Source organism: Triplophysa dalaica, chromosome 2 (genome assembly GCF_015846415.1).
Source record: "Triplophysa dalaica isolate WHDGS20190420 chromosome 2, ASM1584641v1, whole genome shotgun sequence".
Lineage (NCBI taxonomy): Eukaryota > Metazoa > Chordata > Actinopteri > Cypriniformes > Nemacheilidae > Triplophysa > Triplophysa dalaica.
Window position 1 is genome coordinate 21,675,550 of NC_079543.1, and position 16,896 is coordinate 21,692,445.

Here is a 16,896-nt window from a genome sequence, read left to right on the forward strand (position 1 = left end):
TAAGTCATTGGCTGCCACATGACTCTGCTGCATTACAATTAAACAACTTATATTACAATTAAAACATGTTATTGGTTTTCTGGTCTTTATATTATATTTATATTGAGTTCTGCCCAAAAATGGTGAGTCATTGACTGTCGTCCATTTAGCACACAAAACCCCATTGTTTATACTCTTTTGATAAGATTGCAACCTATAAATGGCTTACAGTTGCCTTTGGGATGGGAGAAAGTATTTTAGCAAATATCACACACTTGAGCTAACACAAGTGACCTTCAGGTTGGGGTAATATGAGTAGTATCTTACATAAGAAACAAACCATAACAGACATTCTAAATGTTTTATTAACTATCAAATTAAATAAAGATATAATACAATGTCTAATTATAATAAAGGTTTCTATCAACATTATTAAATACAGTATGCTTTTGTCGTAGTTAAGTTTCCGGCAGCATTAACATTGTTTAAGATCATTTGCAAGTGCTTACAAGGCCCAACACCATTTGTCACAAAGTCAACTTAAAATAATAAGTTGACAGTACTTTTAAGTACTAACTAATAAGCTTCAAACTCTGCCTGTTTCTGACAGCTAATAAGAACAGATTGCTCTCCTCTGATTACAGCCTTTGGGTCAAAGCCAGACCGGGCACATCCAGACATCACTGACATCTGGTCTATTCAACCTTAACACTTTGTAAAATCCTGTGCAAAAATCACTTTGATATCATTGAACAACAATCTCTTTCCAGAAGTATCAATCAAAGCTGTAGACTACAAGATTGGCTTCTGATCTGCTGATAGATTGATCCCAAACCTGTGATAAAGAATATTCATGTTTACTCAATCTTAAGGTTGAAAACGGTTTCATTAAAGATCTAAGATCGGAGAAAGACAAGATAGGCTACCTTCCTCTAAGAAAAGAGCACCAATCCTTCGCTTTAATGTGTGGCAGGAAACTGTGTGTTCATGCATTGCTGAAGCTTTTCCTCTTTGGCTCTTCTGCAATGGCAAAGCTGGAAATATTGAAGACGGAAGATTATTAACATGTTAACATTTGGGATGTGCATAAATTATTTATATCAGCCCTATTTTAAAACCATCAAATGTGAGTACCGGTACTGTTTTTAAGATTGGTAACTTGCTATTTCAGAAGCGATAGGTGGTATTATTGTATCTATGATGATGAAATTATCAAAACTATGTGATCATTTTTTTGTAAATGTTTATCCTGCTGCTGTGAAATTGATTCAAATTTGAATACTTCTACATTTGAAGTGTTGTTTCAAAATAAATACTAGTTGTAATACCGTTCTCTTTTCCATGAAGCTGGCTAAAAACTCATCAATTTCCGTCTTTCCTTCCAGAAAGTTCTCAGCTGTCTCCTCAGATTCCTCCTCAGCCTGATGGGCTGCTACCTTTAATCTGGCCTGCAGTGCACTGAGACTGCAGCTCTGTCAAAGCAAAACACAGTTCAGTTAAAACATGTACATTCCCCTTAAATTAAAACAAATATAACTTGAATTACTAAAAACAAAAGACTGAAAAAGTTCTGAATAAACTTTAAGGGAGAAAAACACAAATGAGTTTATGCAAAATAGTACTAACATTTTATTTGTCATCTATGTACTGTAAATGACAGACAGTATTTTTCTTGGCTTTACCTCACTGAGCTCATGTTGTCTCTGCATCTTGGTTTCAAATACTGATTTCATCTGCATTAGCTGTTCAAACTAAAGCAAATAAACAACAGAAAATGCAGTTAGCATCCTCCAAGAAGATACTTGATGTCAGGTCTAAATCTCTGAGGCCTTAACATGTGAAAATCTAATATTTTGTACATTAAAAATGACATGGGCATAGCAATCTGAATGAAATGCTGCAAATTTAACATGAGTAAGTATTAGCATGTCCATGTTTCGCTTTATAATACTATTTTTTTATTTTATAATCTGAGAATGATTTAAGGAGCATATAAGTATCATTCATATATATATATATATATATATATATATATATAATGTAAATATATTAATTTTGTACAAAATGTATTTACATTTAACAAAAAATCCTAAATTAACAAAAAATGTATTGTCAACATTAGATGTTTGAACCTCACTGTATGAATGTCTTTGCACGAATAGGAATATTTTTGAGAAAACATACTTTACACAACATCTCCTGTCTCTTGCCCTCCAGCTGAGGCTCAATTTGCAAGTTCTTCTCTGCAAATAAAATAAATTATCTACGTAACTTGCAAACTTTGTCCAAAAACAATAAAACACATCATGTCACAGGTTTGAGTGTAGGGTTTATTTCAAACGTTGGACGTTCCAAATCATTTACTATAACATTTACAAGAAAATAAACAGTTGGCACTGAAAAATATAATAGTCTAAATTTGATTTAAACATCATTAACAAGCCAATTGGCTTGTTACTCACTGGCCATCTCCACTATGTTGTTGACCAGCTCCTCTTTATCCGAGGTCACTTCTTTAAGCTGAGGCAGACACATGAAGAACTCCAACAACATATCGTCTTGATCGCTCATGTCCTTCAGCTCGGAAACACTGTGAGATCACAAACAATCCGAAGAGAGTGTCATTGTAAAAAATAAAAGACCAGACAAACCCACAACAGTATCAGTACCGTACCTAATCTCTGCGAGTTCTGGAAATGAATCCGGGATTTCAGGCATCTTGTACATGTGTCCATTCAGTACTGACTACAGAGATCAGAAGACCAAGAGTAAATATTGTCCCTTTACTACTGTAATTCAAATAACTGAATCTGAAAGTTCTGAAATACAATTTCGGCACCTCACGTTTACCAAAATCTAACTGACTCATGTCAGTCCTAAAGATTTGGTTTTAAATACATTGAAATGCGGTGCAGCGAAAGCAAAGCACAACAGCCGCAACCAACTCGAGAGTAAGTTCTCTTTAAGTACCTGGGAGTCAGCGGTTGGTACTGGAAGAGGAAGGTCTGTTATGAGTCCATAAGCTGGTGCTGCTGGTCGGGGAGGGGCTTGTTGAGACTCCACGCCTGCATGTGACATGGGGCCAACCGGTCGCTGACCGTCCTGTGGCGGGAAGGCAGGAACAAAATGGAAGCTCTGAGTTGGGTAAGGAGGCATCCCAGATGGTTTGTACATACTGAGCCACAAGACAAAGACAACAAGAGGACAAGTTATAGTTCTTTCTGATAAGAGACCATATAAGATCATGCAAAAGGCAGTTCTCAAAACAAATAAGAAACAAGGGTTCCGTTTTAAGCTAAATTTGAATAATTGTAAAAAAAGCGAATAACGCAAATAAATGTAAATTAATTATACAGGTTAGAATCAGCATCCTTAAATATTCAAGTTATGGATGTGGAAGATAAAATACTACTCACTATTGAAGGGCAGTGTTGCCTGACATCAAGACAGGAGGACTTTTCCAGAATTCATCTAGTAAACTCTGGATTACTTTTCCTAAATCTGAATGCATTCCGAACTTCATGTAGAGAAGGGAAATAAGAAGACAGTCAAAACAAAATAAAAACAATTCAGCATATTCTGTAATACACTACAGAAAGAGAAATAAAACTAAATGAAACTTTATCCAACTGTACAATAAAAAGCTGAGCAGAAAATCGGATTGTTCATACGCAATGCAGAAAAATACATTCTACAGAAGTAATAAAACAATAACAAAAACTTACATTAGTAATGAGTGGGCTGGTAACCATTGTTCCATTATTGCTGTCTACTAAATGATGGCCTACGGGTGGAAACACACTGACCACTGGTTTCTCCTGAGGGAACTGTGGTGGGAGCAAGCTGTGAATGACATGTCACAAATTATATGAAGCAACAGTCACAACATACATGCAAATTTAATAGATGAACTGTAAATAATATGCAATGTTAACTTACATATTGACAGTAATTGTTGAGTTGTTGACAGTAAAAGGAAGTCTATACTCCACATCCTTTTGGATTTCTGCAAGACTGAAGACATCATGCACAAAATTAGATTATGTGACATTTTAATTCCACATGTGAAACGTCTCCACTTCCTGACAAATATCAAATAACACTTATCGACATCTCTAGAAACTGAGAGGCGGTTCTTGGACAGTCATCTGACTTCAAGTGGAAATTACCCATTTACCTTTGACTGTGTTTGATGCACTTGTGTAGGATGTCACTAGTGAGATTGCAAATTTCCCCCATGGTGCCATTAGTCAGACTAAATAATACACATCATCCAACCAGAAATATCATTCATATAAATAATATTAAATTAGCCATTTGTACAATTATCAATTCTAACTTATTTTTTTTGAAAATAAGCTTTTATCAGTTCTGGCGGGAATTATAAAAAGCCTATGCTAAAAACTAAAGCCTGTATCTATTGTGAAATGACAAATTAGAGGTGTACTACGACTCCAACTAAAGACCTGTCCTTCTGAGTAGGAAGGGATCTGGAGTACTGAGCTAATACTTTAATCTGAAACACAAGTACATAACATCCATCAGACACACAGGTTTGTCCTGCATTGACTTCCAGTTCTTTTATAACAGGCTAATGACATTTGTTGATCCTAACCACCCCTCAACAAACCTGTGGGTAAATGTTAGGTTGTAAGTAAAATCATCACAGACATTCAATGGTTTTAATTAGAATAGAATGGTTTTATTAGAAACTAATGGATCTCTTTTGGTAATCCACTGGTGGGATTTTTTTCCAGGGGACAGATGCTTGATGTCCCAAAACGTGCCTATTTGTAATGGGTTTAAACATCTGTTGATGTATTTTCAGCAGTAGGAGTTTGACTTGTTTTGTAAGTGTGTCCGTTTTGTCATTTAAGGATTGTAAGACAAGTTGTTCCTCGCAAGTACACACAACAACAACAACACTGAGCACATTCTGGATTACTCACCAGATGTTTTCTTGTTCCTATCAAATTTTGTCCCCAATAAAAATACTCAAGTGAACTGAAAATCAAGTCTTTATTTTACAATAAACTGAACAATGCCTTGCATTTAAGGAGCACCACACGTGACTAAACATTCGACCACTAACTTTAATGTACCTTGACAGCATTTTAGGGCAGCCAAGGCGCACACTTACTGTTTAACAAGTTCTATCTAGATAGTCATCTCTTGATTCAACTAATATATTTTGACTTACTTGGTGTGAGCAGCTTTAAGAGACTCGATCTGTCTCTGTCTTTGTTTCTGTAAACTGTTCAGAGGAGGGATCGATCCGGAGCCCTTGGAAAGGGGGAAAATCCAGTTCATTGTCGTCTACTACCACACGAACTAATGCTTGAATCTCCTGACGGTGTCAATTCAAAAAGGTCCGACGAAATGAAACAGAAATTTAAGAAATACCTAACGCTACCATTAGCATTAGCCACGACTTTATCTGGTGTTTTACTGATATTAGCGACCGACCAATCGTTTAAATGGGTACATGGGAGAACAGACGAAAAGCTTGTGGCTGTTAAAACGAGGATAAAAGATCCTTTAAATTTCAATAAATAGTGTGAGAGATTAAGCTGTAGTCTCAAATACACGGGCTCGGAAGAAAACAACCCTGTGAGCGTGACGTCAGCTGTTCAACGCTGCTAGCGTCATAACTCTCAGAGGTGAGAAATTTAAAGAGACATGATTTGTATCTTTCCTATTTGGACGTACGCGTGTATCATGCTCTCCCAAGTTTATAAATCTTTATAATTGTGTTATTAAATATGTGTCGACAAAAAAATGGCTTAAAAACAAATATACATTATCTATATATTTCTGAAAATTATATTTCCAAATTAAAAGGGGCAAAATAAGACTGAATGTGGACTGGTCAGCGTCTGTGTCAGATGGTTGTTCTCGTCTGAAAAAATAAAGGTATAATGTTTTAAATTAGCATGTGTTTTATGTCAAGAAAGAGGACATGTGAAACTGTAATGAAGATCTTTGTTTTTAAGCCTGGCAGCCCATCTCAAATTACAGTCGACATGAATTTTTGGTATTAAATATATTTTTTACATTTATATATTCTTTTGCAATTCCATGCAAGGTCAACCAGGGTCGTTGCTAGGGTTGGAGGGGATAGGGGGCTTAGCCCCTTGAGAACATTTACATTAATGCGTTTGCCAGATGTTTTATCAAAAGTGATTTACATTGCATTTAGTCTATACATGTCTTTTATCAGTATGTATGTTTCCTGGGATAGAACCTATGACTTTAAGTTGCTAACGCAATGCTCTCCTAACTGAACTACAGGAACATGAGAAGAAAATAACTGATTCACCCCTAACCCCTTTTTACTACTTTTTATTTTAAAATATGTTATGTAAACGGTATACCAATACAGTAGACATTCAGTTATATCATATAGGTGACCAGTATCACACATACTATGCCAAATAAATGTGTACTTCAGACTCAAATGATACTGGAAAATGAACAATTACATTACAAAACACCAGTACTGTAGGTTTGAGCACAATTCTCAGTCATAAGATACCCAAGGCTTATATAGATTAAGCCTTTTAAAACCTAGCCTGCTAAGAGACTTGATCTGAACACAATGATCTTGCTAATTTATTATCTTCAGCATATAACATTAAAAAAATACATTCATTCGCCAGATAAGCTTTATTAAAATTCACAAGCTATTGAATGATGTTCATTGAAACAATGACACCTACTGGACGGATCATCTACTGTTTAACAACTGTACAACTAGAGTTTCAGAGTTGCGCTTCATAATGTTAATATACGCCACCTATTTGTAACCTGCCATATCTCATAATATTAGTCGTAATTATAGATATCTTCTTAACTGAAATGAAAAATATGTTTGTTTTCGCTAACACTACCGTAAATAGGGTACTATTTTATTCAGAGCTAAAATCAATGACTGTATAAGACTGACGTATTAATCAGCAGCACCAGATCGAAAAGTAATCACCATTTTAAATGTAATCTATATTCGAAACATCTACCTTTAACTTGTTTGCAAAGCCACTCTGTTCATACTCCCTTCCTCCCCTCTATCGAAATAGAGAGGAACGTTCATCAATGACGTAAAGCGTATGAACTTAATCATTACTTTACACCCGATTCACGCTCAGAAAGAAGTATCAAAGCTCATCATCGTGGTTTGGGAGACTTAACACTTTTGAAACACATTTCCTAGTTAAACACTATAGAAATGATCCCTGAAAGTATAGTCTTAACTCTTCTCTTCACAAACCAGCCTATGTCTATTCTGAGATTCGGAGTCTCACAGACGGTGATCACTAGTCAGCTTGGTTAAAAGAACCAAACAGCGATGGGAAAAAGCTCATAACTGGAACGGTGACATTTCCATAATATTTAACCCGCCAAAGCTTTGTAACCAGTACATATACTAATCAATATAATGTGTCATAGATAGTCCTATGCATAAAAACTCGTAGGACTAAAATCCGATCTAAACTGAGTTTACCCATGTTCACCAATGAGAAAAACAACGACTTATAATAACTGTGCATTTAAAGCATGATCTTATTGTCGTAGTAACCTATAGTACGAAAACCACGTGTAACATTTCATTTTGACTGAAGTACAGCTGCAAATTAACTTTTATTTTGAGACAAACGGTTACCCATAATGCTATATGAACAAGCAACCAATCAAATACGAGAATGTTTGTTTCGCTTAAAACTATGGTAAAATGATTATAAGTGTACAAACTTTCACGCGTATGTAAAATGTTTATATTTATAGCTATTAGAATTGTAAATAAAGTTTGGATATTTGTATTATACTTCGTTGTCTTGTGGAATGAGATTTTAAAGCGTGGTTGGTACATCGGTATAAAATGTCCGAAGGGGAACTCGCCCGATGACATCGAGTTCCGTCAACGAGAGATATGTATAGACGACAAAGGACGATTTTAAAATACGTATCAAAACCTTTAGAACAATCAGAACTAAATATAACTAGTACATAAAGCGTGTATATTTGTATTTTAATTGTTCGTATGGGTTCAGGATTTTAAAGCGTGCATTGGTACGTCTGTATCAAACGTCCGATGGGAACTTGCCCCAATGTACATCGAGTTCCGTCAACGAGGGACATCTGTCAATAAATATCTGCTTGTAATCCTCTATATTGTGTTGAAGTCTTGTATTATAGTGATGTAATATAGAATACACAAAATATCTGATAGTGATTTATAGTGCTGTGTTGAGTTTTATAATCGTTATACTGTGCTTTGTACATGTATGAATATAGAATTGCTCCAATTATCCATAAAATTCATTGTTGTCTATTGTTAACGAATTATCTATTAAGTATATTCTGTTTAATCCTCTTCCATCCGCATAGTTAAAATAACATAGCGGAACATTAATCAATGATAAGAAAGAGTGTGACTATTCTCACTACTTCAGATTCGTTTTACGGATTTTCAAGACTCTTTTTTGCAGCTTATGATAACGCATCTAACTATTAACGCAATTTAATTGTTAATAACTGTACACGTAATCTATGAAAGTAAAGTATATTTTATATGTAAATATACAAGGCATTCTATATTCGGACACTCGGGGTCTCTCCGACGGTACTCCCAGACTGCAGCGTCAAATTACATTGACTAGGGGTCGACTTTAGAGTAAAAATCTAAAACAATATTATTATTCACTTATCATAACCTCGCATTTATGATCTATGGTACTAATATTATTAATAGTAATTTTGTGACAGTAAAGTACCTTTCGTACATTAATTTCTGATAAGGTCATCACGTTCTTATTGGTTCAGTATGCCACTAAAACTACAGGTCATTTACGACTTTTTTCAGTCTATAAATAGCTACTCTGTTCAAACTCCTTTCTTCCACATCACCAGAAGGTAACGTGGTACGATCATCAACGATACAATGCGTGTGAATTAATTCACCACAATATATCTGATCGCAAAAAAAAACAAGAAGCACCAGATCGAAATGTAAACGCCATTTAAAATGTTATCTATACTCAAAATATCATAATCTATCTTTAACTTGTTTGCAAAGCCACTCTGTTCATACTCCCTTCCTCCCCACTATCGAAATAGCGTGGTACGTTCATCAATGATGTAAAGCGTATGAATTTAATCATTACTTTACACCCGATTCACGCTCAGAAAGAAGTATCAAAGCTCTTCATCGTGGTTTGGGAGACTAAACACTTTTGAAACACATTTCCTAGTTAAACACTATAGAAATGATCCCTGAAAGTATAGTCTTAACTCTTCTCTTCACAAACCAGCCCTAGTCCATTCTGACAATCGGAGTCTCACAGACGGTACTGACTGTGGCGTCAGAATATATTGAGATCACTCTGTATAGCACGAATGACTACACAATTCATACAATATTATTTTTATACCTGTCGTACCATACATTTGTGGTCTATGGTACTAATATCTATAATATTATTTTTGAGACAAAGTATGCTTCGTACAAAGCAACGGACTACATACATATCACAACTAATCAAATAATTCCATTTTGTCAAAGTTGTAACGCTCACAAACATTTCTTTTAAAATGAGATTTTAATAATCTAGCATGAAAATTTTGTCGTCTTACATTCACAATTTTTAATAGCTACTCTGTTAAAACTCCTATCTACCACGTCACCAGAAGGTAATGTGGTGCGTTCATCAACGATACAATGCGTGTGAAATAATTCACTACAGAGTATCTGATTTACGCTCAGAAAGAAGTTTCAAAACTCTTCATCGTAGATTAGGAGACTCACACTTTGATTCACACTTCCGAGTAAATAACTATAGAAATGATCCCTGAAAGTATAGTCTTACTTTAAGTGCCACAAACCAGTCCGACTCCATTCTGACAATCGGAGTCTCACAGACGGTACTGACTGTGGCGTCAGAATATATTGAGGTCACTCTGTATAGCAAGAATGACTACACACCTAAAAACAATGTCATTTTCATAATTATATTATTTGACAGGCAAAGTAAATATTAGTTTAGTGTGTGACCCAGTTTCTCTCTTTCTTTCTTTCTTTCTTTCTTTCTTTCTTTCTTTCTTTCTTTCTTTCTTTCTTTCTTTCTTTCTTTCTTTCTTTCTTTCGGCAGCACAGCTGTATCAACCAGGGGCGGAGCCAGCCGATTTTGCCGGGGCTTCAGCCCCGGATGTTTTGAGTGTAGCCCCGATTCCCGAACGAGAAAAAAAAAAAAAAAAAACCCTTTTTTTTTTTTTTTGAGCCTATGTAAACCCGCGAAATCATAAGTTGTCCTATTTGCGCTTTGGCTTTGCACGTACTGCATAGTGCATACAGCCTGTAAAAATAGACCTTAAAAATAATCTAGCCTAGAGTATAGGCTACATTTCTTTGCTGTCGTTTCTTCCTGTTGAATATGCAGCAGGTAGGGGAGGAGCTAGCAGCAAAGTCAAGTGTCTGAGAGAGTGTTGTTAATAACGACAGACAGCGGGCAGGAAAAATGAAGCAAACGATACTTTGGGGATTTTTTGGAAAGAAGTCAGTGGGTAAGAATTCATTTTTTTTAATCCTTTAAATCTAAAGATCATCATCTGGATGTCTTCTTTCACTGTATGTCTATTTGTTTAACTAGCTATTAGGGTACTAGCATCACTTGTATGTTACTAGCATCTGATAGAAGTTAGTAGGGGTGTGTGCCAAAAAATCGATTCACAGAAGAATCTAGATTCTCATTTGCAACGATTCAGAATCGATCTGAAATGTCCAATAATCGATTTAATAAATTAATAAGGGCTGGGCAAATTAACGCGTTAACGCGGGCGATTCATTTTTTCAGCTTAACGCATTAAAAATATTTAACGCAAATAACGCAGCGTCCGTTTTTATATCCATTTTGCTTAGCGTTACATGATCATCACGCTTATTCATGTAAATACTTCCAAGCGTGACAAGACACAAGAGAACGCGCTGTATGCCAATGTCCTGTGTGTGTGTGTGTGCGTCTTATGTCAGCTAATCAAGGGACACACACACACACACACACACACTCCACGCACAGACAGACTCGCGTCAGTTTCCTGCTCACAGTTGCTCACCTGCTCGAGTTCTCTTTTGCTCTTGAACAAACAATAACATAGAGGATTTTGAGTATTCTCATATCAGGAGTCATAATTAGTTAAATAACGTCTTAAATGAACTTAAAGAGTTGTGAGGAAATGAGATGCGCGGGACATCGCGTGAGATGCGCGGCTGTTCTTAAAGTGACAGGAGCACTGATGATGCCTGTCATTAATGTTCATCACAGAACAACGGGAACAGAGAAAATTGAAGCTTTAATGATGATTCATCTATATTTAATTACTAATAATACTAATCATTACTACTAATGAGTAGCAATTGAGAACCAGACTGTTTTTGATAAAAGGCACTTTCCTGAGAATTGAACTTAATAAATGTGAAAAAGACACTTTAATGTCTTCGTTTGTCATTCTGTATAGCAAAGCAGATGAGAGTAGATCATGATCAGAAACCCGATTAGAAATCATTATGGATAAAATCGAATCGTTTTGAATCGAAAATCTTTTTGAATCGAAAATCGATTATGAATCGAATCGTGGCCTCAAGAATCGGAATCGAATTGAATCGTGAGATGGTAAAAGATTCCCACCCCAAGTGATGAGAAAGACTAGCAAGTGGATGAGAGACTACAGCAGGTGATGAGAGACTACAGCAGGTGATGAGAAAGACTAGCAAGTGGATGAGAGACTACAGCAGGTGATGAGAGACTACAGCAGGTGATGAGAAAGACTAGCAAGTGGATGAGAGACTACAGAAGGTGATGAGAGACTACAGCAAGTGATGAGAAAGACTAGCAAGTGGATGAGAGACTACAGAAGGTGATGAGAGACTACAGCAGGTGATGAGAAAGACTAGCAAGTGGATGAGAGACTACAGAAGGTGATGAGAGACTACAGCAAGTGATGAGAAAGACTAGCAAGTGGATGAGAGACTACAGAAGGTGATGAGAGACTACAGCAAGTGATGAGAAAGACTAGCAAGTGGATGAGAGACTACAGAAGGTGATGAGAGACTACAGCAAGTGATGAGAAAGACTAGCAAGTGGATAAGAGACTACAGCAAGTGATGAGAAAGACTAGCAAGTGGATGAGAGACTACAGCAAGTGATGAGAAAGACTAGCAAGTGGATAAGAGACTACAGCAAGTGATGAGAAAGACTAGCAAGTGGATGAGAGACTACAGCAAGTGATGAGAAAGACTAGCAAGTGGATAAGAGACTACAGCAAGTGATGAGAAAGACTAGCAAGTGGATGAGAGACTACAGCAAGTGATGAGAAAGACTAGCAAGTGGATAAGAGACTACAGCAAGTGATGAGAAAGACTAGCAAGTGGATGAGAGACTACAGCAAGTGATGAGAAAGACTAGCAAGTGGATGAGAGACTACAGCAAGTGATGAAAAAAGACTAGCAAGTGGATGAGAGACTACAGCAGGTGATGAGAGACTACAGCAGGTGATGAGAAAGACTAGCAAGTGGATGAGAGACTACAGCAAGTGATGAGAAAGACTAGCAAGTGGATGAGAGACTACAGCAGGTGATGAGAGACTACAGCAGGTGATGAGAAAGACTAGCAAGTGGATGAGAGACTACAGCAAGTGATGAGAAAGACTAGCAAGTGGATGAGAGACTACAGCAGGTGATGAGAGACTACAGCAGGTGATGAGAAAGACTAGCAAGTGGATGAGAGACTACAGAAGGTGATGAGAGACTACAGCAAGTGATGAGAAAGACTAGCAAGTGGATGAGAGACTACAGAAGGTGATGAGAGACTACAGCAAGTGATGAGAAAGACTAGCAAGTGGATGAGAGACTACAGCAAGTGATGAGAAAGACTAGCAAGTGGATGAGAGACTACAGCAGGTGATGAAAGACTACAGCAGGTGATGAGAGACTACAGCAGGTGATGAGAAAGACTAGCAAGTGGATGAGAGACTACAGCAGGTGATGAGAAAGACTAGCAGGTGATGAAAGACTACAGCAGGTGATGAGAGACTACAGCAGGTGATGAGAAAGACTAGCAAGTGGATGAGAGACTACAGCAGGTGATGATAAAGACTAGCAAGTGATGAAAGACTACAGCAGGTGATGAGAAAGACTAGCAAGTGGATGAGAGACTACAGCAGGTGATGAAAGACTACAGCAGGTGATGAGAAAGACTACTGCAGGTGATGAGAGAGAAATATAACTAATATAGAAGGACATACCAGATAGACAGCAAGAGGTGAATAGTGTATGTTGTATGTTGACTCTGTGTATATGTATTGAGCATAATGTTAAAGATGTATAATGTTATCATGCTCAGTTGAGCAATGGTTATGCTCTTCATATCCAAAAAAAAGGTTGTGCTCAGTTGAGCACTGAGAGGATGTTAGCCTGCCTTGAAGATAATGTTAAAGATGTATTTTGACTGAAAGTAAAGTGTTACTGACTGTAATAAAAAAAAAAAACCTCTTCGAGTGATCCCTGTATTTGCATTAAATGTTCTGGGCTAAGCCCCGGATGTCCTTCAATGCTGGAAACGCCCCTGGTATCAACTCTAGTCATGCTTTACGAACACAGCTCACAGTCTCATGATATATCTAGAACTTGATGCATGGTAGGTTACGATGTGTGCAGTCCGTATTTTTTTACGTTCCCATGTCAACGGATTAGATCATTCACACAGAACGCGTGTGCGGTGAGTTGCGTCAGTGCATCGAGTCTATTATTGCTGAACAGCACGCAGTGTTTTAAAGTGATAGCACACGTATATAAAATAAATTTACTACATTTTTATGTATGTTTTTAGTTTAATTATGCAATAAAAGCCTTGTAAATGTTGTGTAGAACAAATATTCTACAGTGTTTCTATTGCGTGAGGAAGGTGCTTCTATGCAGATAGTGACAAGCAGGTGGTCCAGAAAGTGCAAAACGGCAGCGCGATGGATAACACGCTGCTAATTATTGCAAGTTATTCACGCTAAAGACTGTAGGGCGTTGACGTCATGCATTTCGACGTACTGCATGTATTCTAACCGCATGCGCCACTGACAAGTATGTTTACTTCCGTATACGAACATGTTCAAACAACACGGGGATGGATTCGATTTCAATGGCACTAGTGAATGAGCATATTTATGTTGTCTTTACAATTGTGTCTTTTTGTTTACGGATTTTATTACAGTGTTGTCTTTGTCAAGTCTCAGAGGATGTGATTAAAAAACATTATGACATTTTGTGATATGTGTTCACGTTTGAAATGGCATGGTTTCTTTTTAAATATGTTAAAAAATCCCTTAAACAAATGTAGGCTTTAAAATATCAGAGCTTTTACATTTTTTAACGTTTTTATTATTTAGTATTATGTTACTTTTAATTTAATTTAATACTATACTTTTAAGATAACTAGCACAACACGTAAAGGGAGTGGGGAGCTGTGATGATAATACAGTATGCAGCAGCCATTAGCATTGTAGGCCTTACCAGCTTTTGATGATTTCACTTCATTAATATGTGTGTGTGTGTATTATATCGCTTATAGCTCCCTGAACTCTCTGTAAGTCACTTTGGATAAAAGTGTCTGCTATATATGTAAATATATAGATATATCTCGGGGCATTCCCTGACACCACACTACACAAGTTAAAAAAATAGTGTTTGTTTTGATACCAAGTATGTGTAGTAAACAAAGTCACATGAAAAAGTTAAACTAAATATATCCTACTTGTCAAATATGTTTGCATGTGGTGTTCTGTTGCTCGGTATGAATCAATACAATAACAAAGATTGAATTTTAGAATACAATTGTACTTTTTTCATTTCATATCTACATTACCGTTATGTCCGTTCTTTTCTCCCCCTCTCCTCTCTCTCCAACTGAACTCAGAGCAATTCAAAGCTCACCCAAGAACTTAATTTGACAAATACCATATCTTATATAGACTCTTCAAATGCATATTTGGTATCATTAGAAATGTCTCAGTGCAATTGATACAATGCTCTTATATCCTCAGCAGTAAAGCAGATCATAACATAAATTTGAGGTTTTAAAGATATTCTGCTCACTGGTGAGCTTGTGTCTTCATGCAAATGCCAAATTTGTGGCCTAATCAGATCCAGGCTGAGTCCTTTACAATGTAAATTGTTGTTGTGTGGAGGAAGGGTATTTTGGTATTTAAAGGAAGCCGGCAAAATGTTCTGGGGAATTCTTACTAAGATTAACCCCATGGTGCTGTGTGAGCCTTCAGACATACAGCACTGTGTTTTCTCCGATTGCATCTTCTTCTACAGTTAGGTTTGCGTCTCAGACTCGTAGACTAATCTTTGAGGATTTGATGTTTTGTTTTCGTATTCTCTGAATTGAATTGTAATTTGCAAGAAACATTTACCTGACTAATAAATTGTCATAATTGAAATTGTTCCGCAGTATTCTTAATTTATAAACACATTCTTATATTATGTATTAAATATAAGAATTATATTGTATCCCGTTACATCCTTTTTAGGTTAGTATCGGACTAGAATCCTGTCTAGGTGGCAAAGACACACCAGCTGAGAATTTTAGAGCTCCGGTTAACAACTTGGCATTAGTTTAAGTGTACTTGGATCTTAGAGGCTGTTAATGTGAATTTCCGTTCAGAACAACACAAGGGTTGTCTGAACAATCTAAATAGGGTAAGTCTCAGACTCTGATTAAAGTCATATTATTCCAGTTAAGTGTACTTGGGAAAGGATGGCATGATTATATAAAGCTGCCATTAGAGAAGGTAAGATTGATCTATCTATCGCTGTGGAGTGGTCATGGCCTCTGGCTGAAAATAATTGTTGCTCGTGATTAGGTGTTAATAATCTAGGCTGACCAAAAAAGGTGCGTTTAGCAGTGAGTTGCAGGGGGCAGCCCCCTAAATGTTACTGGTCTATTACCTCTGGCAATGACCTTAATACATCTCAGATATGCTTATCGAATATAAACCAAACAGACTTCTCAGATCATTAAGATCAAGTAATTTAGATATAACAAGGGTTCACTCAAAACATGGCGAGTCAGCGTTTGGTTATTTCACCACAAGTAGCTGCAATCTCCTTACGGAAGATGTTCACCAACAGTATAGCTACTTTTAAATCCAGATTAAAAACACACTTGGTTTACATCAACTGCACTTCTATTTCTTTTTATATTTACGCTCAATTTTATTGCTGTTTTATTGTTTACCAAAATGAGACTTAATAAAAGATTACTTAGACAAAGTGCGATCTTCACTCCATCGCATTTGTTACCGATCAGAAGAGCTGTCTAATATTTCGCTGCACTATTACTGTCGTTTTCATCTTAAGGGGCAAAGTAGACATTCATAAAATCCTTGCTTTCTAACTGGTTGTTTATAAGAATAATAACCTGGTACAGCTGCTAACTCACCTTCAACATGTAAAGCACGTTGATCTGTCACGGTGGGTGATGCTCAATGTGTAAAGCCGCTGTAAATTTCCTCGGGCATGGATGTTTTGTCCCAGAGGAAACTAAAGTAGTTGGTTGGTTTTGGAATTTTAGCTGTAAGATTCACCTCGCGTTTATCTCCGTCAACTTTATTTCTCATTTTTGCGCACCACTATGACTTTTTTTGAACACCAACGAGCCAAACGTAATTCTAGACATACGAAAGCATAACGCTAAGAGGCGTTTCCTGACGGAATGGCGCAAACTGTAAAGTGATTTTGATTGGACCCTGAATTATATCAGTCAGGAACATTTTCCAATAGTTTCTTGTTATTTTAAAGTCAACCACCTATATGAATTGTCAATTAATGATGTAAGGGACGCTCCCATGTCATCCAGCCAAACAAGGGCCCCC

The 16,896-nt window shown here is 36.7% G+C and overlaps 1 protein-coding gene and 3 non-coding genes across 5 annotated transcripts; all 4 read right to left on the bottom strand.

Annotated features, from left to right (window-relative positions):
- Positions 1-326: 326 nt before the first annotated feature.
- On the bottom strand, positions 327-16,705 carry vps37a (VPS37A subunit of ESCRT-I). 2 transcript variants are annotated; one of them, XM_056772642.1, is made up of 12 exons: positions 16,464-16,705; positions 3,919-3,993; positions 3,705-3,822; positions 3,396-3,496; positions 2,950-3,154; positions 2,654-2,724; positions 2,442-2,569; positions 2,164-2,222; positions 1,662-1,730; positions 1,308-1,451; positions 906-1,013; positions 327-814 (listed from the first exon to the last, which is right to left on the bottom strand). In XM_056772642.1, the coding sequence occupies exons 3-11, from the start codon at positions 3,729-3,731 to the stop codon at positions 939-941; spliced, it is 879 nt and encodes a 292-aa protein (XP_056628620.1). In that variant the 5' UTR covers positions 3,732-3,822; positions 3,919-3,993; positions 16,464-16,705; the 3' UTR covers positions 327-814; positions 906-938. The 2 variants fall into 2 exon arrangements, with proteins under 2 accessions (XP_056628620.1, XP_056628611.1); XM_056772633.1 differs by lacking the exon at positions 16,464-16,705 and adding an exon at positions 5,180-5,626.
- On the bottom strand, positions 7,014-7,227 carry LOC130414641 (small nucleolar RNA U3). Its single transcript, XR_008905636.1, has one exon. It is a non-coding gene; the product is annotated as a small nucleolar RNA U3 (small nucleolar RNA).
- LOC130414689 (small nucleolar RNA U3) lies at positions 9,052-9,265 on the bottom strand. The gene has a single exon (XR_008905648.1). It is a non-coding gene; the product is annotated as a small nucleolar RNA U3 (small nucleolar RNA).
- Positions 9,627-9,840, bottom strand: LOC130414696 (small nucleolar RNA U3). The gene has a single exon (XR_008905649.1). It is a non-coding gene; the product is annotated as a small nucleolar RNA U3 (small nucleolar RNA).
- Positions 16,706-16,896: the final 191 nt, after the last annotated feature.

Coding starts and splice junctions, on each gene's coding strand:
- vps37a (XM_056772633.1), bottom strand. CDS start 5,289: ATGAACTGGATTTTCCCCCTTTCCAAGGGCTCCGGATCGATCCCTCCT. Junction 3,994..5,179: donor CTTAAAGCTGCTCACACCAA/GTAAGTCAAAAT, acceptor TGATGTCTTCAG/TCTTGCAGAAATCCAAAAGG. Junction 1,731..2,163: donor GACAGGAGATGTTGTGTAAA/GTATGTTTTCTC, acceptor TATTTGCTTTAG/TTTGAACAGCTAATGCAGAT.